The sequence below is a fragment of the Pseudophryne corroboree genome, chromosome 3 (assembly GCF_028390025.1).
Source record: "Pseudophryne corroboree isolate aPseCor3 chromosome 3, aPseCor3.hap2, whole genome shotgun sequence".
Taxonomy (NCBI): Eukaryota; Metazoa; Chordata; class Amphibia; order Anura; family Myobatrachidae; genus Pseudophryne; species Pseudophryne corroboree.
Window position 1 is genome coordinate 5,499,331 of NC_086446.1, and position 24,670 is coordinate 5,524,000.

General features: G+C 49.3%; 1 protein-coding gene across 1 annotated transcript in view; it reads right to left on the reverse strand.

Moving 5' to 3' along the window:
* The window catches only part of LOC135054501 (zinc finger protein 271-like), a 42,071-nt gene that overhangs the window by 12,233 nt on the left and 5,168 nt on the right, over nt 1–24,670 (reverse strand). The window contains exon 6 of the mRNA XM_063957620.1: nt 3,152–3,548. Within this exon, the coding sequence (XP_063813690.1) occupies nt 3,152–3,548 (397 nt within the window). The remainder of the gene's footprint in view (nt 1–3,151; nt 3,549–24,670) is intronic.

Sequence of the window (24,670 nt, forward strand, 5' to 3'; positions counted from 1 at the left end):
GTGACCGGTTCCCACTCGTGAGAGGTTATAGTGCGTCTGGCAGAGTCAGCTGGTGTGAGCACTGAAGCTCAGGAATCGGGGAGTCAGCAGGGAAAGAGCACTTCTTTGTATCTGCAGTTCTGGGAGCTGCCATGTTGGAGACCAATGCATGCAGTGAATACAATTGCTGTGCTCTCTGTGGTTTCTCACCCAATCCCAGTCTGCTTCCCCTTTTAAAAGGATTTGGATTTGAAACAAACACGGCCAGTGCTTTATGTTGCTCTTCTTAGAAGGTGCTCTAGCTCTGTGCTCCTACAATTGTCCTTGTTGCTTGGTGCTCTGAGTCCGTGGATATCTCCTGCTTCGCTCTCCAGCATGATACTCCGCTATCCTCTGCACTCTGGTTCCGAGTTCGGTACCGGCACCGCCTCCTGCGGCTGCCAGCTCGCCAGGTGGAAGCTGTGGGTTATCCGGAGCTGTTGGCGATTCCTTCGGTTCTCTGACCAGTTACCAAGAATACAGAGTTCACAGTCCAAGTCTTTCAGTCATATTGTCCAAGTCTTTCAATCACGTTCTCAGTTAATGTCTACCGAACACAGTTACTGAAGTTCCCAGTCTTCGTAGTCACAGTTACCTAGCGATCAGTTGTCACAGGTAGTGTCCTGTCCCTGGAGTTCATGGGAAGGAACTATATCCGGCCTCCATGCCTTCTGCCTCCAGTGGTCTCTGCCACTTCAGCTCAAGTCCATTCATCGGATACCTCTTTACAGCCTGACCTGACGCTTATCTGATCATGGCTAGCTACAATGACATTTTGCAAAGTTCAGGAGCTACATTCTGTTGCTTGCGGTAAGGAAAGGCTTCTTCCATGGAACTCTTCCATAAAGCTTCTGCGCATGGAGATGGCATCTGGCAGTGGATTGTGATCATTTCTAACCCCAAAAATCAGCTAAACGGTGAAGCTCTGATACTGTGATCTTTGCGTCGTCCTTACCTCTCCGCTATGGTCATGCATCCAATCCTGGGACATTCCCAACTATTTAATGCTGTTCTCAGTTTTGTTTCGTTTTTCTTTATCGCCTATAACCAATCCCCAATCTGCGCAGGTCCACAACCCTCTGGTTGCCTTCCTGAAATAGGTCAGACAGCTTTGTCTAAATTCTGACAGCCAATCCGCTATGGTATCCATCCCACCGCCCCTGGGATGTTGCCATGCCTGCCATGCTTCTAAAGATGCCCATCATTGCTGAAACGCATAAAACTTGGACATGCCAGCAGAGGCGTAAAATAGCTGGTCCAGCCGGGTGTGTGCCCTGGTCACGGAGGCAGGCCTGGCAGATGGGGGCGTCGCTGGCCAGGGCAGTGTGCTAGCGGCCAGAGTATCCGCTACTGGACATCATGCCTGGAGTTTGCCTATTCAATCAATATCCCCCGGAATTCCTGTATGCACATCTCCATTTCTGCTCTGGACCTGGGGCTGGTAGATGCCGCCGAGCCAATGGGATCAGGATGGGGCAGGTATTTGTGCAGTCCTTGGAGCCAACATCTCTCTGCCCCTGGTCTCTCTCTCCCTCAGGACCCTCTCTCTCTGCCCCTGTTCTCTCTCTTCCTCAGGACCCCCTCTCTCTGCCCCTGGTCTTTCTCTCTGCCTGCCCCTTGTTTATCTCAGTTACTCACCAAAAAAGTGAAACCACAACCCCCCCCCCCCCAGTCTACCATGCCAATCTTCTGGCAATATTCTTCACCCTGCCCTGGGCGCCCGCCAAAGACCCTTGTTACACCTCGGCCTCCCATCCCTCCACCATCCTATACTGACTACTGTAACACTGAAGGTCTGCATATGGCACACTCTCCGGGATACCTAAAAGCCTTACCAAGACCACCAGCTACCACCTTTATCACACCATGGAATATCAGCAACCCCCATGTGCACACTGCAGCTTGAATACAGCTGGCATGAGTATAAAAAGGGCTGATGGCTCCTGATGTATGAGATACACCAAAGAATGTGGGTAGGAGACTGGTCAGATCTCTGGGCTGGTAACACACAGTGACATGATGTAAGGGGAGAGCATGAGTATAATAGGGGCCGATGACTCCTGATGTATGAGACACACCAGAGAGTGTGGGGAGGAGACTGGTCAGATCTCTGGGCTGGTAACACACAGTGACATGATGTGAGGGGTAGAGTAGGAGTATAATAGGGGCTGATGGCTCCTGATGTATGAGATACACCAGAGAGTGTGGGGAGGAGACTGGTCAGATCTCTGGGCTGGTAACACACAGTGACATGATGTGAGGGGGAGAGCAGGAGTATAATAAGGGCTGATGGCTCCTGATGTATGATATACACCAGAGAGTGTGGGGAGGAGACTGGTCAGATCTCTGGGCTGGTAATACACAGTGACATAATGTGAGGAGAGCAGGAGTATAATAGGGGCTGATGGCTCCTCATGTATGAGATACACCAGAGAGTGTGGGGAGGAGACTGGTCAGATCTCTGGGCTGGTAACACACAGTGACATGATGTGAGGGGAGAGCAGGAGTATAATAGGGGCTGATGGCTACTGATGTATGAGATACACCAGAGAGTGTGGGGAGGAGACTGGTCAGATCTCTGGGCTAGTAACACACAGTGACATGATGTGAGGTGGAGAGCAGGAGTATAATAGGGGCTGATGGCTCCTGATGTATGAGATACAGCAGAGAGTGTGGGAAGGAGACTGATCAGCTCTCTGATCTGGTAACACACAGTGACATGATGTGAGGGGGAGAACAGGAGTATAATAAGGGCTGATGGCTCCTGATGTATGAGATACACCAGAGAGTGTGGAGGAGACTGGTCAGATCTCTGATCTGGTAACACACAGTGACATGATGTGAGGGGGAGAACAGGAGTATAATAAGGGCTGATGGCTCCTGATGTATGAGATACACCAGAGAGTGTTGAAGGAGACTGGCCAGATCTCTGGGCTGGTAACACACAGTGACATGATGTGAGGCAGAGAAAAAGAGTCTAATAAGGAATGATGGCTCTGGACTTCCTCACTGGGTAGACACATTTCACTCAATAGTTTGTACTGACAGAGAAGGGTGTAGGATAAGATATTGCTGTAGTGACTGAGCAAGGAGAATATGTGACTCTTTTCTGTAATAAGTGTTTATTACTCACCTGTGCTGATATCTGTAGGGATTTCCTCCTCCTTACACTGCTGATCACCCCTCACATACGTCTCTTCTTCTACCTCTGTATCTTCTGCCTTCATATCAGTCACATACGTCTCTTCTTCTCCCTCTGTATCTTCTGCCTTTATATCAGTCACATACGTCTCTTCTTCTCCCTCTATATCTACTGCCTTCATATCAGTCACATACGTCTCTTCTTCTCCCTCTGTATCTTCTGTTTTTATATCAGTCACATACGTCTCTTCTCCTCCCTCTGTATCTTCTGCCTTTATATCAGTCACATACGTCTCTTCTTCTCCCTCTATATCTTCTGCCTTTACATCAGTCACATTCATCTCTTCTCCCTCTGCATCTTCTGTCTTAATATCAACCATGTCGTCAACCTAAAAGAACAATAAAATAATAAAGTGTGAATTAATTAGGATAAAACAGTATAATATCCAGGTATAAGACACACACAGCTTCTCTATAGATCACACAGTGACAGTCACATTGGTATATTGATGAGACCCAGAGCCAGCGACAGAGAGGTGGTGGGGGAAGGGGGGTCAAAGGGGACATCTGCAACAAGGATCAGAGGGGCCCCAGGGATATGTCACTTAGTCCCCGGCAGAGATGTCCAAATAGGGCAGCAAGCTGTAGACAGTGTGGGCGCAGCCTCGGAGTGACAGGAGCCACTCACAAGCAGTATGTCAGGACGTGCGGCCAGCACCGGCGTCCTATACACTTACCTGTAATGCTGCGGGTCCAGCAGGGGGTCCATTGGGTACTGTGAGCTTGCAGCGATTCCCTGCAGGGTCCCCAGGGACCCGCTATCTCTTGCATGGGGCCACCATCTTTACTTTGGTCACATGACAGCAGGGCCCAATGGGAGACTACACTCACTGCCACTTCCTGCTGTTTCCTGCTCAGGTATAAAAAAAGGCCCTTTGCCGCTTTATTCTTCAGCCGGTAACCAGTCCGGTCCAGATTTATTCTTCAGCCGGTAACCAGTCCGGTCCAGATTTATTCTTCAGCCGGTAACCAGTCCGGTCCAGCTTTATTCTTCAGACGGTAACCAGTCCGGTCCAGCTTTATTCTTCAGCCGGTAACCAGTCCGGTCCAGCTTTATTCTTCAGCCAGTAACCAGTCCGAACCCAGCTTTATTCTTCAGCCGGTAACCAGTCCAGTCCAGCTTTATTCTTCAGCCGGTAAGTAGTCCGGTCCAGCTTTTTTCTTCAGCCGGTAACCAGTCCAATCCATCTTTATTCTTCAGCCGGTAACCAGTCCAGTCCAGCTTTATTCTTCAGCCGGTAAGTAGTCCAGTCCAGCTTTGTTCTTCAGGCGGTAACCAGTCCAGTCCAGCTTTTTTCTTCAGCCGGTAACCAGTCCGGTCCAACTTTATTCTTCAGACGGTAACCAGTCAGGTCCAGTTTTTTTCTTCAGCCGGTAACCAGTCCGGTCCAGCTTTATTCTTCAGCCGGTAACCAGTCCGGTCCAGCTTTATTCTTCAGCCAGTAACCAGTCCGTTATAGGACCACTCACTGCTACCCAAATCCCATGCAAAAGTTATATTCAGCCTCCTCGTTTCCAGCCACAGCCACAAGTTAAAGCCATAGGATTCCAGTCATCACCTGAAGCAGATAACACTGTGACTAAAAGCGTGATACAGGAACTGTGTGGCGCGAGTCTGCGCCTGCTCTTCTGTGTCCAGCTCTGTTGCAGGCAGTTACGGGACAGCAGCTCTACTGGCCAGGATTCCCACGCCATGCTCCGGCCTTTTCAGGTGGGGTGTGAGGTCCGCATGGTACTGGCTGCGCGGTGCAGCATAGGGGTAAGAGTGGACTGGTGAGTGGATACAGGGCTTTGGGACGGGGTGGGGGAGCTGGGAATGCAGCATGGAGTCATTGGGGAGAGAGACTGTGGTGTGTGTGGGAGGAAGGAAAGAGGGAGACACAGACTGTGGTGTGTGTGGGGGTGGGAGGAAAGATATACATACATACATATATATATGAAAACAGTCTCTTATATAGTGCAGAAATTCCGTTGCGCTTATATATATATATATATATATATATATATATATTGTGGCAGTCCAGTCCGGATGCCACCCCGGGTGTCTGCAGGACAGGGCACAACAGTTCGGGTGCCCCGGGCTAAGGCGACCAGCACCAAGAGGAAGCCCAGGGAGGTGTTGGGACACAGCAGATCGTCTCTAATGTTGTGTCAAAGATTATCTGGCAGTTGGAAAATAGGATTTTAATATACCTACCGGTAAATCCTTTTCTCGTAGTCCGTAGAGGATGCTGGGGTCCATTTTAGTACCATGGTGTATAGACGGGTCTGCAGAAGCCTTCGGCACTTTAAGACGTCTCAACAGTGTGAACTGGCTCTTCCCTAGATGCCCCTCGTCCAGACCTCAGTATAGGAACTGTGCCAGAGGAGACGGACAACTTCGATAGAAGGATAATATTAAGCTAGCGGCGAGATTCACACCAGCTCACACCGTTCAACCATGCCGCACAACATGCCATACAACTCAACACATGCCAACGAGCATGAATAACTTTACATCAACTGCTGAATAACAACTTAACACGTGATAAGATGTGTAAGAAGAAAAAAAATATAATGCAGGAAAAATTAGCACTGGGCGGGCGCCCAGCATCCTCTACGGACTACGAGAAAAGGATTTACCGGTAGGTACTAAAATCCTATTTTCTCTTACGTCCTAGAGGATGCTGGGGTCCATTTTAGTACCATGGGGATGTACCAAAGCTCCCAGTATGGGCGGGAAGGTGCAGATGTTCCTGCAGAACTGACTGACCAAACTGAAGGTCATCAGCAGCCAAGGTGTCAAACTTGTAAAACTTAGCAAACGTGTTTGCCCCTGACCAAGTATCTGCTCTGTAAACCTGTAAAGCCGAGACACCCCGGGCAGCCGCCCAGGAAGAACCCACTTTCCTCATAGAGTGGGCCGTTACCGAACTCGGTAACGGCAATCCTGCTGTGGAATGAGCATGCCGAATCGTACATCTGATCCAGCGTGCAATAGTCTGCTTAGAAGCAGGACACCCAATTTTGTTGGGATCATACAGGATAAACAATGCTTCTGTTTTCCTTATACAAGATATTCTCGTGATATAAGTCCTCAAAGCCTTGACGACATCCAAGGACTTTGAAACAGCTGAGGTGTCAGAAGCCACTGGCACCACAATAGGTTGGATCACATGGAAGGAAGACACAACCTTTGGAAGAAATTGCTGACGCGTTCTAAGTTCAACCCTATCTTCATGAAAGATCAAATAAGAGCTCTTGTGAGACAAAGCCCCCAATTCAGACCCCGTCTGCCTGATGTCAAGGCCAACAGCATGACCACTTTCCAAGTGAGAAACTTTAACTCCACCTCCTGTAGAGGTTCAAACCAATCTGATTTAAGGAACTGCAACACCACGTTAAGATCCCATGGCGCCGCAGCAGGCACAAATGGTCTAAACCTCAGGAAGTGAAGCCAACTGCCTCTGAAAGAAAATGAACAAGGCCGAAATTTGGACCTTCATAGATCCTAATCATAAACCTGCATCCACACCAGCCTGTAGAAATAGGAGAAGACATCCTAATTGAAATTCCACCACAGGAGAATTCTTGGATTGATACCAAGAGACGCATTTTCTCCAAATGCGATGATAATTTCTAGACGTTACTCCTTTCCTGGCCTGAAAAAGTGTGGGAATGACTTAGTTGGGTATACCCTTTCGGGCTAGGATCTGGCGCTCAACAGCCATGCCGTCAAACGTAGCCACGGTAAGTCTTGATAAACCAACGGACCCTGCTGAAGCAGGTCCTCTCAAAGAGGAAGAGGCCGAGGATCTTCTATCAGCAACTCCTGAAGATCTGGATTCCAAGCCCTCCTTGGCCAGACTGGGGCAATGAGTATTGCCCAAACCTTTGTTCTTCTTATGATCTTGAGAATTTTTGGTATTCGTGGAAGTGGAGGGAACACATATACAGACTGGAATACCCACTAGGTCACCAGTGCATCCACTGCTATTGCTTGTGGGTCTCGACCTGCAATAATATTTCTGAAGCTTTTTGTTGAGACGAGATGACATCATGTCTACTTGAGGAACGCACCAAATACTTGCTACCGCCGCAAAAACCTCTAGTTGGAGGCCCCATTATCATGGATGGAGATCTTGTCTGCCGAGGAAGTCCGCTTCCCAGTTGTCCACTCCCGGAATGAAGAATGCTGACAGAGCTTTTGCATGTATTTCTTCCCAGACGAGTATTTTGGTCACCTCTGCCATTGCCGCTCTGCTTTTTGTTCCTCCCTGATGGTTTATGTAAGCTACTGCTGTTACATTGTCTGACTGGAACTGCATGGGACGATCATGAAGAAGATGCGCCGCTTGTTGAAGGCTGTTGTAGACGGCTCTCAACTCCAGAATGTTTATGTGAAGAATTGTTTCTTGACTTGACCATTTCCTTGGGAGCTATCCACTTGCGTGACTGCTCCCCAACCTCAGAGAGTTGCATCCGTGGTCACTAGGATCCAGGCTTGAATCCCGAACCTGCGTTCCTCCAGGAGGTGAGAACTTTGTAGCCACCACAGGAGCGAAATTCTGGCTTGATGTCCACCAACACCATAAATTCGTTCTCCTCCAAGCTGGAGATCACTGCTCTCAGGGACTCCATCTTGAATTTGAACCTTTTTAAATAAAGATTCAGTAACCTTGAGATACTATTAAAGTCTTTTTCAGCAGAACTCTGTAGAGCTCCACTAGTGTGCGTGCAGTCTCCCGGGCACATTTTCTAAACTGAGGTCTGGAGGAGGGGCATAGAGGGAGGAGCCAGTTCACACTGTTAAAAAGTCTTAAAGTGCCGAAGGCTCCTGCGGACCCGTCTATACCCCATGGTGCTAAATTGGATCCCAGCATTCTCTACGACGTGAGAGAAATGATAGTATTGTATTGTTGTTGATACACAGAAATACCCGGCAATTTCATACATGAGATCCCATCCATGCAGGTCCGGTCCAGCGGTCCAGGTATTGGAGCAATCAGGCACACCTGTGCCACACTTTTATACACCTCGTTAGGGCGAGGGCTCAGGGCTCCTGATGCCAACAAGTGGCCAGGTGATAGAAGGTAGGGCCAGTGGGTTAGAGACAGGGAGCCTGAGAGTGTGTACATGCTGTTTGTGAACTGGGGCCTAATTAAGGTACCCATTGAAACTTGCTGTGAAAAAGTCTGTTTACTATGCTGTGGAAATAAATGGTCTACATTTCTTCCATACAACTGTGTCAGCGTCTTGTCTGGTGGAGGGTCGCTTGTTACAATATTTTATAACATATATGTATATTTTATCAGCATTTTTTTTTAATTAGCAGTGGCAGCAGCACTCCAATAACACTGTAAAAACGGCAGAAGAAAGCCGGTGTCCATCTAACATTCCTAACATTGAAACGTTGACCTTGAGTACGCCTGTGTCTTCCATTTTTTTGGAGACGTGAGCGCCGCCAATTGCTACATTATATATATATATATATAATAAGATTTTACTTACCGATAAATCTATTTCTCGTAGTCCGTAGTGGATGCTGGGACTCCGTCAGGACCATGGGGAATAGCGGCTCCGCAGGAGACAGGGCACAAAATGTAAAAGTTTGACCACTAGGTGGTGTGTACTGGCTCCTCCCCCTATGACCCTCCTCCAAGCCTCAGTTAGGATACTGTGCCCGGACGAGCGTACACAATAAGGAAGGATTTTGAATCCCGGGTAAGACTCATACCAGCCACACCAATCACACCGTACAACTCGTGATCTGAACCCAGTTAACAGTATGACAAAACGTAGGAGCCTCTGAACAGACGGCTCACAACAATAACAACCCGATTTTTTTGTAACAATAACTATGTACAAGTATTGCAGACAATCCGCACTTGGGATGGGCGCCCAGCATCCACTACGGACTACGAGAAATAGAATTATCGGTAAGTAAAATCTTATTTTCTCTGACGTCCTAGTGGATGCTGGGACTCCGTCAGGACCATGGGGATTATACCAAAGCTCCCAAGCGGGCGGGAGAGTGCGGATGACTCTGCAGCACCGAATGAGAGAACTCCAGGTCCTCCTTAGCCAGGGTATCAAATTTGTAGAATTTTACAAACGTGTTCTCCCCTGACCACGTAGCTGCTCGGCAGAGTTGTAATGCCGAGACCCCTCGGGCAGCCGCCCAAGATGAGCCCACCTTCCTTGTGGAATGGGCCTTGACAGATTTTGGCTGTGGCAGGCCTGCCACAGAATGTGCAAGTTGAATTGTGCTACAAATCCAACGAGCAATCGTCTGCTTAGAAGCAGGAGCACCCAGTTTGTTGGGTGCATACAGTATAAACAGCGAGTCAGATTTTCTGACTCCAGCCGTCCTTGAAATATATATTTTCAATGCTCTGACAACGTCCAGCAACTTGGAATCCTCCAAATCGCTAGTAGCCGCAGGCACCACAATAGGCTGGTTCAGGTGAAATGCTGAAACCACTTTAGGCAGAAACTGAGGACGCGTCCGCAGTTCTGCCCTGTCCGAATGGAAAATCAGATATGGGCTTTTATATGATAAAGCCGCCAATTCTGACACTCTCCTGGCTGAAGCCAGGGCCAGTAGCATGGTTACTTTCCATGTAAGATATTTCAAATCCACCGATTTGAGTGGCTCAAACCAATGGGATTTGAGAAAATCCAAAACTACATTAAGATCCCACGGTGCCACTGGGGGCACAACCGGGGGCTGTATATGTAGTACTCCTTTTACAAAAGTCTGGACTTCAGGAACTGAAGCCAATTCTTTCTGGAAGAAAATCGACAAGGCCGAAATTTGAACCTTAATGGACCCTAATTTGAGGCCCATAGACAATCCTGTTTGCAGGAAATGTAGGAATCGACCCAGTTGAAATTCCTCCGTCGGGGCCTTCCTGGCCTCACACCACGCAACATATTTTCTCCAAATGCGGTGATAATGTTGTGCAGTCACCTCCTTCCTGGCTTTTACCAGGGTAGGGATGACCTCTTCCGGAATGCCTTTTTTCCTTAGGATCCGGCGTTCAACCGCCATGCCGTCAAACGCAGCCGCGGTAAGTCTTGGAATAGACACGGTCCCTGCTGAAGCAGGTCCCGTCTTAGAGGTAGAGGCCACGGATCTTCCGTGAGCATCTCCTGAAGTTCCGGGTACCAAGTTCTTCTTGGCCAATCCGGAGCCACGAGTATCGTTCTTACTCCCCTTTGCCGTATAATTCTCAGTACTTTTGGTATGAGAGGCAGAGGAGGAAACACATACACTGACTGGTACACCCATGGTGTTACCAGAGCGTCTACAGCTATTGCCTGAGGGTCTCTTGACCTGGCGCAATACCTGTCCAGTTTTTTGTTGAGGCGGGACGCCATCATGTCCACCATTGGTCTTTCCCAATGGACCACAATCATGTGGAAGACTTCTGGATGAAGTCCCCACTCTCCCGGGTGCAGATCGTGTCTGCTGAGGAAGTCTGCTTCCCAGTTGTCCACTCCCGGGATGAACACAGCTGACAGTGCTAACACATGATTTTTTGCCCAGCGAAGAATCCTTGCAGCTTCTGCCATTGCCCTCCTGCTTCTTGTGCCGCCCTGTCTGTTTACGTAGGCGACTGCCGTGATGTTGTCCGACTGAATCAACACCGGCTGACCCTGAAGCAGAGGTTTTGCCAGGCTTAGAGCATTGTAGATTGCTCTTAGCTCCAGTATATTTATGTGAAGAGACGTCTCCAGGCTTGACCAGACGCCCTGGAAGTTTCTTCCCTGTGTGACCGCTCCCCAGCCTCTCAGGCTGGCATCCGTGGTCACTAGGACCCAGTTCTGTATGCCGAATCTGCGGCCCTCTAACAGATGAGCACTCTGCAACCACCATAGCAGAGACACTCTTGTCCTTGTGGACAATTTTATCCGCTGATGCATCTGCAGATGCGATCCGGACCATTTGTCCAGCAGATTCCACTGAAAAGTTTGTGCATGGAATCTGCCGAATGGAATCGCTTCGTAAGAAGCTACCATTTTTCCCAGGACTCTTGTGCATTGATGCACAGATACTTTTCCTGGTTTTAGGAGGTTCCTGACTAGATCGGATAACTCCCTGGCTTTCTCCTCTGGAAGAAATACCTTTTTCTGAACAGTGTCCAGAATCATCCCTAGGAACAACAGACGTGTCGTCGGGATCAGTTGGGATTTTGGAGAATTCAGAATCCACCCGTGTTGTTGGAGCACTACTTGGGTTAGTGCTACTCCGACCTCCAGCTGTTCTCTGGATCTTGCCCTTATCAGGAGATCGTCCAAGTAAGGGATAATTAAGACGCCTTCTCTTCGAAGAAGGATCATCATTTCGGCCATTACCTTGGTAAAGACCCGGGGTGCCGTGGACAATCCAAACGGCAGCGTCTGAAACTGATAATTACAGTTTTGTACCACGAACCTGAGGTACCCTTGGTGTGAAGGGCAAATTGGAACATGAAGGTAAGCATCCTTGATGTCCAAGGACACCATAAAATCCCCTTCTTCCAGATTCGCTATCACTGCTCTGAGTGACTCCATCTTGAACTTGAATTTTTGTATGTACAGGTTCAGAGATTTTAGATTTAGAATCGGTCTTACCGAGCCGTCCGGCTTCGGTACCACAAATAGCGTGGAGTAATACCCCTGTCCCTGTTGTATGAGGGGTACCTTGACTATCACCTGCTGAGAATACAGCTTGTGAATGGCCTCCAATACCGTCACCCTGTCGGAGGGAGACGTTGGCAAAGCAGACTTTAGGAAACGGCGAGGAGGGGACTTCTCGAATTCCAACCTGTAACCCTGAGATACTACCTGCAGGATCCAGGGGTCCACCTGCGAGTGAGCCCACTGTGCGCTGAAATGTTTGAGGCGACCCCCCACCGCCCCTGAGTCTGCTTGTAAGGTCCCAGCGTCATGCTGAGGCCTTTGTAGAAGCCGGGGAGGGCTTCTGCTCCTGGGAAGGAGCTGCTTGTTGCAGTCTCTTACCCTTTCCTTTGCCTCGGGGCAAATAGGAATGTCCTTTTGCTCGTTTGTTCTTATAGGAACGAAAGGACTGCGGCTGAAAAGCCTGCGGCTTTTTCTGATGGGAGGTGACCTGGGGTAAAAAGGTGGATTTTCCGGCCGTTGCCGTGGCCACCAGATCCGATAGACCGATCCCAAATAATTCCTCCCCCTTATACGGCAATACTTCCATATGTTGTTTGGAATCCGCATCACCTGACCACTGGCGCGTCCATAAACTTCTTCTGGCAGATATGGACATCGCACTTACTCTTGATGCCAGAGTGCAAATATCTCTCTGTGCATCTCGCATATAAAGAAATGCATCCTTTAACTGCTCTATAGTCAGTAAAATACTGTCCCTATCCAGGGTATCAATATTTTCAGACAGTGACTCCGACCAAGCCACGCCAGCACTGCACATCCAGGCTGAGGCGATCGCTGGTCTCAGTATAACACCAGTATGTGTGTATATACTTTTTAATGTATTCTCCAGCCTCCTATCAGCTGGATCCTTGAGGGCGGCCGTATCAGGAGACGGCAACGCCACTTGCTTTGATAAGCGTGTGAGCGCCTTATCCACCCTAGGAGGTGTTTCCCAGCGCGCCCTAACCTCTGGCGGGAAAGGGTACAATGCCAATAACTTCTTTGAAATTAGCAGTTTTCTATCGGGGGTAACCCACGCTTCATCACACACCTCATTCAGTTCCTCTGATTCAGGAAAAACTATCGGTAGTTTTTTCACACCCCACATAATACCCCTTTTTGTGGTACTTGCAGTATCAGAGATATGCAAAGCCTCCTTCATTGCCGTGATCATATAACGTGTGGCCCTACTGGAAAATACGTTTGTTTCTTCACCGTCGACACTGGATTCAGTGTCAGTGTCTGGGTCTGTGTCGACCAACTGAGGTAAAGGGCGTTTTACAGCCCCTGACGGTGTCTGAGACGCCTGGACAGGTACTAACTGGTTTGCCGGCTGTCTCATGTCGTCAACCGACTTTTGTAGCGTGCTGACACTATCCCGTAATTCCATAAACAAAGCCATCCATTCTGGTGTCGACTCCCTAGGGGGTGACAATACCATTACAGGCAATTGCTCCGCCTCCACGCCAACATCGTCCTCATACATGTCGACACACACGTACCGACACACAGCAGACACACAGGGAATGCTCTGATAGAAGACAGGACCCCACTAGCCCTTTGGGGAGACAGAGGGAGAGTTTGCCAGCACACACCCAAGCGCTATAAATATATATAGGGACAACCTTAATAAGTGTGTTCCCTTTATAGCAGCTCAAATATTATAAATATCGCCAATAAGTGCCCCCCCCTCTCTGTTTTTACCCTGTTTCTGTAGTGCAGTGCAGGGGAGAGTCCTGGGAGCCTTCCTCGCAGCGGAGCTGTGCAGGAAAATGGCGCTGTGTGCTGAGGAGAATAGGCCCCGCCCCCTTTTCGGCGGGCTTCTTCTCCCGTTTTTTTTGGAACCTGGCAGGGGTTAAATACATCCATATAGCCCCAGGGGCTATATGTGATATATTTTAGCCAGAATAGGTATATTACATTGCTGCCCAGGGCGCCCCCCCCAGCGCCCTGCACCCTCAGTGACCGCTGGGGTGAAGTGTGCGGAGAGCAATGGCGCACAGCTGCAGTGCTGTGCGCTACCTTATGAAGACTGAGACGTCTTCTGCCGCCGGTTTCTGGACCTCTTCTCTATTCGGCATCTGCAAGGGGGTCGGCGGCGCGGCTCCGGTGACCCATCCAGGCTGTACCTGTGATCGTCCCTCTGGAGCTAGTGTCCAGTAGCCTAAGAAGCAAATCCATCCTGCACGCAGGTGAGTTCACTTCTTCTCCCCTAAGTCCCTCGTTGCAGTGAGCCTGTTGCCAGCAGGACTCACTGAAAGTAAAAAACCTAACAAACTTTTTCTAAGCAGCTCTTTAGATTGCACCCTGCTCGGACGGGCACAAAAACCTAACTGAGGCTTGGAGGAGGGTCATAGGGGGAGGAGCCAGTACACACCACCTAGTGGTCAAACTTTTAAATTTTGTGCCCTGTCTCCTGCGGAGCCGCTATTCCCCATGGTCCTGACGGAGTCCCAGCATCCACTAGGACGTCAGAGAAATATATATATATATATATATATATATATATATATATATATAATAATAAGAATTTACTTACCGATAATTCTATTTCTCGGAGTCCGTAGTGGATGCTGGGGTTCCTGAAAGGACCATGGGGAATAGCGGCTCCGCAGGAGACAGGGCACAAAAAAGTAAAGCTTTACTAGGTCAGGTGGTGTGCACTGGCTCCTCCCCCTATGACCCTCCTCCAGACTCCAGTTAGGTACTGTGCCCGGACGAGCATACACAATAAGGGAGGCATTTTGAATCCCGGGTAAGACTCATACCAGCCACACCAATCACACCGTACAACTTGTGATCTAAACCCAGTTAACAGTATGACAACAGAAAGGGCCTCTTAAAGATGGCTCCTTAACAATAACCCGAATTAGTTAACAATAACTATGTACAAGTATTGCAGATAATCCGCACTTGGGATGGGCGCCCAGCATCCACTACGGACTCCGAGAAATAGAATTATCGGTAAGTAAATTCTTATTTTCTCTATCGTCCTAAGTGGATGCTGGGGTTCCTGAAAGGACCATGGGGATTATACCAAAGCTCCCAAACGGGCGGGAGAGTGCGGATGACTCTGCAGCACCGAATGAGAGAACTCCAGGTCCTCCTTTGCCAGGGTATCAAATTTGTAAAATTTTACAAACGTGTTCTCCCCCGACCACGTAGCTGCTCGGCAGAGTTGTAATGCCGAGACCCCTCGGGCAGCCGCCCAAGATGAGCCCACCTTCCTTGTGGAGTGGGCTTTAACAGTTTTAGGCTGTGGCAGGCCTGCCACAGAATGTGCAAGTTGAATTGTGTTACAAATCCAACGAGCAATCGACTGCTTAGAAGCAGGTGCGCCCAACTTGTTGGGTGCATACAATATAAACAGCGAGTCAGATTTTCTGACTCCAGCCGTCCTTGCAATGTATATTTTTAAGGCTCTGACAACGTCCAACAACTTGGAGTCCTCCAAGTCGCTAGTGGCCGCAGGCACCACAATAGGTTGGTTCAGATGAAATGCTGATACCACTTTAGGGAGAAAATGCGGACGAGTCCGCAGTTCTGCCCTATCCGAATGGAAGATTAGATAAGGACTTTTATAAGATAAAGCCGCCAATTCAGATACTCTCCTGGCAGAGGCCAGGGCTAGTAACATAGTCACTTTCAATGTGAGATATTTCAAATCCACCTTTTTCAATGGTTCAAACCAATGGGATTTGAGGAAATCTAAAACTACATTTAGATCCCACGGTGCCACCGGAGGCACCACAGGAGGCTGTATATGCAGTACTCCCTTGACAAAAGTCTGGACCTCAGGGACAGAGGCCAATTCTTTTTGGAAGAATATTGACAGGGCCGAAATTTGAACCTTAATGGATCCCAATTTGAGACCCATAGATAATCCTGATTGCAGGAAATGTAGGAAACGACCCAGTTGGAATTCCTCCGTCGGAACCCTCCGATCCTCGCACCACGCTACATATTTTCGCCAAATGCGGTGATAATGTTTCACGGTGACTTCCTTCCGTGCCTTAATCAAGGTAGGAATGACTTCTTCTGGAATGCCTTTCCCTTTTAGGATCTGGCGTTCAACCGCCATGCCGTCAAACGCAGCCGCGGTAAGTCTTGAAAAAGACAGGGACCCTGCTGTAGCAGGTCCCTTCTCAGAGGTAGAGGCCACGGTTCGTCCGTGAGCATCTCTTGAAGTTCCGGATACCAAGTCCTTCTCGGCCAATCCGGAACCACTAGTATTGTTCTTACTCTTCTTTGCCGTATGATCTTCAATACCTTTGGTATGAGCGGCAGAGGAGGAAACACATACACTGACTGGTACACCCAAGGAGTTACCAGTGCGTCCACAGCTATTGCCTGTGGATCTCTTGACCTGGCGCAATATTTGTCCAGTTTCTTGTTGAGGCGAGACGCCATCATGTCTACAATTGGTCTTTCCCAACGGTCTATTAACATGTTGAAGACTTCTGGATGTAGACCCCACTCTCCCGGATGAAGATCGTGTCTGCTGAGGAAGTCTGCTTCCCAGTTGTCCACGCCCGGGATGAACACTGCTGACAGTGCTATCACGTGATTCTCCGCCCAGCGAAGAATCTTGGCAGCTTCTGCCATTGCACTCCTGCTTCTTGTGCCGCCCTGCCTGTTTACATGGGCGACCGCCGTGATGTTGTCCGACTGAATCAACACCGGCTTTCCTTGCAGGAGAAGTTCCGCCTGGCTTAGAGCATTGTAGATTGCTCTTAGTTCCAGAATGTTTATGTGAAGAGACTTTTCCAGACTCGTCCATACTCCCTGGAAGTTTCTTCCTTGTGTGACTGCTCCCCAGCCTCTCAGGCTGGCGTCCGTGGTCACCAGGATCCAATCCTGAATGCCGAATCTGCGGCCTTCTAATAGGTGAGCCTTCTGCAACCACCACAGAAGTGACACCCTTGTCTTTGGTGACAGGGTTATTCGCAGGTGCATCTGCAGATGCGACCCTGACCATTTGTCCAACAGATCCCTTTGGAATATTCTTGCATGGAATCTGCCGAATGGAATTGCTTCGTAAGAAGCCACCATTTTTCCCAGGACTCTTGTGCATTGATGTACCGACACTTTTCCTGGTTTTAGGAGGTTCCTGACCAGATCGGATAACTCCTTGGCTTTTTCCTCTGGAAGGAAAACCTTTTTCTGAACCGTGTCCAGAATCATTCCTAGGAACAGCAGACGAGTTGTCGGGATTAAATGGGATTTTGGAATATTCAGAATCCACCCGTGTTGTCTTAGCACCTCTTGAGATAGTGCTAAAGCTGTCTCCAGCTGTTCTCTGGACCTTGCCCTTATTAGGAGATCGTCCAAGTATGGGATAACTAATACGCCTTTTCTTCGAAGAAGAATCATCATCTCGGCCATTACCTTGGTAAAGACCCGAGGCGCCGTGGACAATCCGAACGGCAGCGTCTGAAACTGATAGTGACAGTTTTGAACAATGAACCTGAGGTACCCCTGGTGTGCGGGGTAAATCGGAACGTGTAGATACGCATCCTTGATGTCCAAGGATACCATAAAGTCCCCTTCTTCCAGGTTCGCTATCACTGCTCTGAGTGACTCCATCTTGAACTTGAACTTTTTTATGTAGAGGTTCAAGGACTTCAGATTTAGAATAGGCCTTACCGAGCCATCCGGCTTCGGTACCACAAATAGAGTGGAATAATACCCCTTTCCTTGTTGTAATAGGGGTACTTTGACTATCACCTGCTGAGCGTACAGCTTGTGAATGGCTTCCAACACCCTCTCCCTTTCGGAAGAGACGGTTGGTAAGGCAGACTTCAGGAAACGATGAGGAGGATCCGTCTCTAATTCCAACCTGTACCCCTGAGATATTATCTGCAGGATCCAGGGGTCTACCTGCGAGTGAGCCCACTGCGCGCTGTAATTTTTGAGACGGCCCCCCACTGTCCCCGAGTCCGCTTGAGAGGCCCCAGCGTCATGCTGAGGTTTTTGCAGGAGCCGGGGAGGGCTTCTGTTCCTGGGAAGGAGCTGCCTGTTGGTGTCTCTTCCCTCTTCCTCTGCCTCGTGGCAGGTACGACAAGCCCTTTGCTCTCTTATTTTTGTAGGAGCGAAAAGGCTGCGGTTGAAAGGTCGGTGCCTTTCTCTGTTGGGGAGTGACTTGAGGTAAAAAAGTGGATTTCCCGGCAGTAGCCGTGGCCACCAAGTCTGATAGACCAACTCCAAATAACTCCTCCCCTTTATACGGCAAAACCTCCATGTGACGTTTTGAATCCGCATCGCCTGTCCACTGTCGTGTCCATAAGGCTCTTCTGGCTGAAATGGACATAGCACTCACCCGAGATGCCAGTGTGCAAATATCCCTCTGTGCATCACGCATATAGATAAATGCATCCTTTATTTGTTCTAACGACAGTAAAACATTGTCCCTATCTAGGGTATCAATATTTTCAATCAGGGATTCTGACCAAACTACTCCAGCACTGCACATCCAGGCAGTTGCTATAGCTGGTCGTAGTATAACACCTGCATGTGTGTATATATTCTTTTGAATAACTTCCATCTTTCTATCTGATGGATCCTTAAGTGCGGCCGTCTCAGGAGAGGGTAACGCCACTTGTTTGGATAAGCGTGTGAGCGCCTTGTCCACCTTAGGGGGTGTTTCCCAGCGCGCCCTAACCTCTGGCGGGAAAGGGTATAATGCCAATAACTTTTTTGAAATTATCAACTTTTTATCAGGAGCAACCCACGCTTCATCACACACGTCATTTAATTCTTCTGATTCAGGAAAAACTGTTTGTAGTTTTTTCACACCATACATAATACCCTGTTTTACGGTATCTGTAGTATCAGCTAAATGTAACGTCTCCTTCATTGCCAAAATCATATAACGTGTGGCCCTACTGGAAAATACGTTTGAATTTCTACCGTCGTCACTGGAATCAGTGCCCGTGTCTGGGTCTGTGTCGACCGACTGAGGCAAAGGGCGTTTTACAGCCCCTGACGGTGTTTGAGGCGCCTGGACAGGCATTAATTGATTGTCCGGCCGCCTCATGTCCTCAACTGACTGTTTAAGGGAAGATAAACCATCACGTAATTCCACAAATAAAGGCATCCATTCTGGTGTCGACCCCCTGGGGGGTGACATCTGCATATTTGGCAATTGCTCCGCCTCCACACCAATATCGTCCTCATACATGTCGACACCACGTACCGACACACACCGCAAACTCACAGGGAATGCTCTAATGAAGACAGGACCCACTAGCCCTTTTGGGGAGACAGAGGGAGAGTCTGCCAGCACACACCACAAAGCGCTATATATACAAGGGATATCCTTATATTAAGTGCTCCCTTATAGCTGCTTTAATATATATATATATAGCCATTAATGTGCCCCCCCTCTCTGTTTTACCCTGTTTCTGTAGTGCAGTGCAGGGGAGAGACCTGGGAGCCGTTCTGACCAGCGGAGCTGTGACAGAAAATGGCGCCGTGTGCTGAGGAGATAGGCCCCGCCCCTTTTTCGGCGGGTTCTTCTCCCGCTATTTTTCCAGTCAGGCAGGGGTTAAATATCTCCATATAGCCCCTATGGGCTATATGTGAGGTATTTTTAGCCTTGTATAAGGTTTATATTTGCCTCTCAGAGCGCCCCCCCCCAGCGCTCTGCACCCTCAGTGACTGCCCAGTGAAGTGTGCTGAGAGGAAAATGGCGCACAGCTGCAGTGCTGTGCGCTACCTTATGAAGACTGAGGAGTCTTCAGCCGCCGGTTTCCGGACCTCTTCACGCTTCAGCATCTGCAAGGGGGTCGGCGGCGCGGCTCCGGGACCGGACTCCACGGCTGGGCCTGTGTTCGATCCCTCTGGAGCTAATGGTGTCCAGTAGCCAAGCAGCAAATCCACTCTGCATGCAGGTGAGTTTACTACTTTCCCCCTAAGTCCCACGTTGCAGTGATCCTGTTGCCAGCAGGACTCACTGTAAAGAAAAAAACCTAAACTAAACTTTCTCTAAGCAGCTCTTTAGGAGAGCCACCTAGATTGCACCCTTCTCGTTCGGGCACAAAATCTAACTGGAGTCTGGAGGAGGGTCATAGGGGGAGGAGCCAGTGCACACCACCTGACCTAGTAAAGCTTTACTTTTTTGTGCCCTGTCTCCTGCGGAGCCGCTATTCCCCATGGTCCTTTCAGGAACCCCAGCATCCACTTAGGACGATAGAGAAAAGAATTTACTCACCGGTAATTCTATTTCTCGTAGTCCGTAGTGGATGCTGGGGACTCCGTAAGGACCATGGGGAATAGCGGCTCCGCAGGAGACTGGGCACAAAAGTAAAGCTTTAGGACAACCTGGTGTGCACTGGCTCCTCCCCCTATGACCCTCCTCCAAACCTCAGTTAGGATACTGTGCCCGGAAGAGCGGACACAATAAGGAAGGATTTTGAATCCCGGGTAAGACTCATACCAGCCACACCAATCACACCGTATAACTCGTGATATGAAACCCAGTTAACAGCATGACAACAGAGGAGCCTCTGAATAGATGGTTCACAACAATAACCCAATTAGTTAACAATAACTATGTAAAAGTATTGCAGACAATGCGCACTTGGGATGGGCGCCCAGCATCCACTACGGACTACAAGAAACAGAATTACCGGTGAGTAAATTCTTATTTTCTCTGACGTCCTAGTGGATGCTGGGGACTCCGTAAGGACCATGGGGATTATACCAAAGCTCCCAAACGGGCGGGAGAGTGCGGATGACTCTGCAGCACCGAATGAGGAAACTCAAGGTCCTCCTCAGCCAGGGTGTCAAATTTGTAAAATTTTACAAAGGTATTTGACCCTGACCAAGTTGCAGCTCGGCAAAGTTGTAAAGCCGAGACCCCTCGGGCAGCCGCCCAAGATGAGCCCACCTTCCTTGTGGAGTGGGCTTTTACAGATTTTGGATGTGGCAGGCCTGCCACAGAATGCGCAAGCTGAATTGTACTACAAATCCAGCGAGCAAAGGTCTGTACAGGATAAATAGCGAGTCAGATTTTCTGACTCCAGCCGTCCTGGAAACATATTTTCAGGGCCCTGACAACGTCCAGCAACTTGGAGTCCTCCAAGTCTTTCGTAGCCGCAGGCACCACAATAGGTTGATTCAGGTGAAACGCTGAAACCACCTTAGGGAGAAACTGAGGACGAGTCCTCAATTCTGCCCTGTCCGTATGGAAAATCAGATAAGGGCTTTTACAGGATAAAGCCGCCAATTCTAACACGCGCCTGGCCGAAGCCAGGGCCAACAGCATGACCACCTTCCACGTGAGATACTTTAAATCCACAGATTGAAGTGGTTCAAACCAATGTGATTTGAGGAATCCCAAAACTACATTGAGATCCCAAGGTGCCACTGGAGGCACAAAAGGAGGCTGTATATGCAGCACTCCCTTGACAAACGTCTGAACTTCAGGAACTGAAGCCAGTTCTTTCTGGAAGAAAATCGACAGAGCCGAAATCTGAACCTTAATGGATCCCAATTTGAGGCCCATAGACACTCCTGTTTGCAGGAAATGCAGGAATCGACCCAGTTGAAATTCCTCCGTCGGGGCCTTCCTGGCCTCGCACCACGCAACATATTTTTCACCAAATGCGGTGATAATGCTTTGAGGTTACATCCTTCCTGGCTTTTATCAAAGTAGGGATGACTTCCTCCGGAATGCCTTTTTCCTTCAGGATCCGGCGTTCAACCGCCATGCCGTCAAACGCAGCCGCGGTAAGTCTTGAAACAGACAGGGGCCCTGCTGGAGCAGGTCCCGTCTTAGAGGTAGCGGCCACGGATCCTCTGTGAGCATCTCTTGAAGTTCCGGGTACCAAGCCCTTCTTGGCCAATCCGGAGCCACGAATATAGTTCTTACTCCTCTCCGTCTTATAATTCTCAGTACCTTGGGTATGAGAGGCAGAGGAGGGAACACATAAACCGACTGGTACACCCACGGCGTCACCAGAGCGTCCACAGCTATCGCTTGAGGGTCCCTTGACCTGGCGCAATATCTTTTTAGTTTTTTGTTGAGGCGGGACGCCATCATGTCCACCTTTGGTTGTCCCCAACGGTTTACAATCATGTGGAAGACTTCTGGGTGAAGTCCCCACTCTCCCGGGTGGAGGTCGTGTCTGCTGAGGAAGTCTGCTTCCCAGTTGTCCACTCCCGGAATAAACACTGCTGACAGTGCTATCACATGATTTTCCGCCCATCTGAGAATCCTTGCAGCTTCTGCCATCGCCCTCCTGCTTCTTGTGCCGCCCTGTCTGTTTACGTGGGCGACCGCCGTGATGTTGTCTGACTGGATCAGCACCGGCTGGTCCTGAAGCAGAGGTCTCACTTGGCTTAGGGCATTGTAAATGGCCCTTAGCTCCAGGATATTTATGTGAAGTGAAGTCTCCAGACTTGACCACAGACCCTGGAAATTTCTTCCCTGTGTGACTGCTCCCCAGCCTCGAAGGCTGGCATCCGTGGTCACCAGGACCCAGTCCTGAATGCCGAATCTGCGGCCCTCTAAAAGATGAGCACTCTGCAGCCACCACAGGAGAGACACCCTTGTCCGTGGCGACAGGGTTATCCGCTGATGCATCTGAAGATGCGATCCGGACCATTTGTCCAGCAGGTCCCACTGGAAAGTTCTTGCGTGGAATCTGCCGAATGAAATTGCTTCGTAAGAAGCTACCATTTTTCCCAGGACCCTTGTGCATTGAAGCACCGATACCTGACCTGGTTTTAGGAGTTTTCTGACTAGATCGGATAACTCCCTGGCTTTCTCCTCTGTAAGAAATACCTTTTTCTGGTCTGTGTCCAGAATCATCCCTAGGAACAAAAGACGCGTCATCGGGATCAGCTGTGATTTTGGAACATTGAGAATCCAACCATGCTGTTGTAACACTTCTTGAGATAGTGCTACCCCGACTACCAACTGCTCCTTGGATCTCGCCCTTATCAGGAGATCGTCCAAGTACGGGATAATTAAAACTCCCTTCCTTCGAAGGAGTATCATCATTTCGGCCATTACCTTGGTAAAGACCCGCGGTGCCGTGGATAACCCAAACGGCAGCGTCTGGGACTGATAGTGGCAGTCCTGTACCACAAACCTGAGGTACCCCTGGTGAGAAGGGTAAATGGGGACATGTAGGTAAGCATCCTTGATGTCCAGAGACACCATATAATCCCCTTCCTCCAGGCTCGAGATAACCGCTCTCAGCGATTCCATCTTGAATTTGAACTTCTTTATGTAAGTGTTCAATGACTTCAGATTTAAAATGGGTCTCACCGAACCGTCCGGTTTCGGTACCACAAACATCGTGGAATAATACCTCTCTCCTTGTTGCAGGAGGGGTACCTTGGTTATCACCTGCTGGGAATACAGCTTGTGAATAGCCTCTAACACCGCCTCCCTGTCGGAGGGAGTTGTCGGTAAGGCAGATTTTAGGAAACGGCGGGGGGGAGACGTCTCGAATTCCAATTTGTACCCCTGAGATACTACCTGCAGGATCCAGGGATCTACCTGTGAGCGAGCCCACTGTGTGCTGAAATTCTTGAGACGGGCCCCCACCGTACCTGAGTCCGCCTGTAGAGCTCCAGCGTCATGCTGAGGACTTGGCGGAAGCGGGGGAGGACTTCTGTTCCTGGGAACTGGCTGTTTGCTGCAGCTTTTTTCCTCTACCTTTGCCACGTGGCAGAAAAGAGGAGCCTCTCGCCCTCTTGCCCTTATGGGGCCGAAAGGACTGTGTATGATAATACGGTGTCTTCTTTTGCTGTGAGGTAACCTGGGGTAAAAACATGGATTTCCCAGCAGTTGCCGTGGAAACCAGGTTCGACAGACCTACCCCAAATAACTCCTCCCCTTTATAAGGCAATACTTCCATATGCCTTTTAGAATCGGCATCACCTGACCACTGCCGAGTCCATAACCCTCTCCTGGCGGAAATGGACATAGCACTTACTCTTGATGCCAGCCGGCAAATATCCCTCTGTGCATCACGCATGTATAAAAGTGCATCCTTTATATGCTCTAAAGTCAGTAATATACTGTCCCTATCCAGGGTATCAATATTTTCTGTCAGGAAGTCTGACCATGCCACCCCAGCACTGCACATCCAGGCTGAGGCGATCGCTGGTCGCAGTATAACACCAGTGTGTGTGTATATACACTTTAGGATAGTTTCCTGCTTTCTATCAGCAGGTTCCTTAAGGGCGGCCGTATCCGGGGACGGTAGTGCCACCTGTTTGGACAAGCGTGTGAGCGCTTTATCCACCCTAGGGGGTGTTTCCCAACGTGCCCTATCCTCTGGCGGGAAAGGGTACGCTGCCAATAACCTCTTAGGAATTATCAGTTTTTTATCGGGAGAAATCCACGCTTCCTCACACACTTCATTTAATTCCTCAGATGCAGGAAAAACTACAGGTAGTTTTCTCTCACCAAACATAATACCCTTTCTTGTGGTACCTGGGGTATTATCAGAAATGTGTAAAACATTTTTAATTGCCTCAATCATGTAACATGTGGCCCTACTGGAAGTTACATTTGTCTCCCCGTCGTCGACACTGGAGTCGGTATTCGTGTCAACGTCTGTATCTGCCATCTGAGGTAGCGGGCATTTTAGCGCCCCTGATGGCCTTTGAGACGCCTGGACAGTCACAAGCTGAGAAGCCGGCTGTTCCATGTCGTCAAACTTCTTATGTAAAGAGTTGACACTTTCACGTAATTCCTTCCATAAGCCCATCCACTCAGGTGTCGACCCCGTAGGGGGTGACATCACATTTACCGGCAATTGCTCCGCCTCCACATCATTTTCCT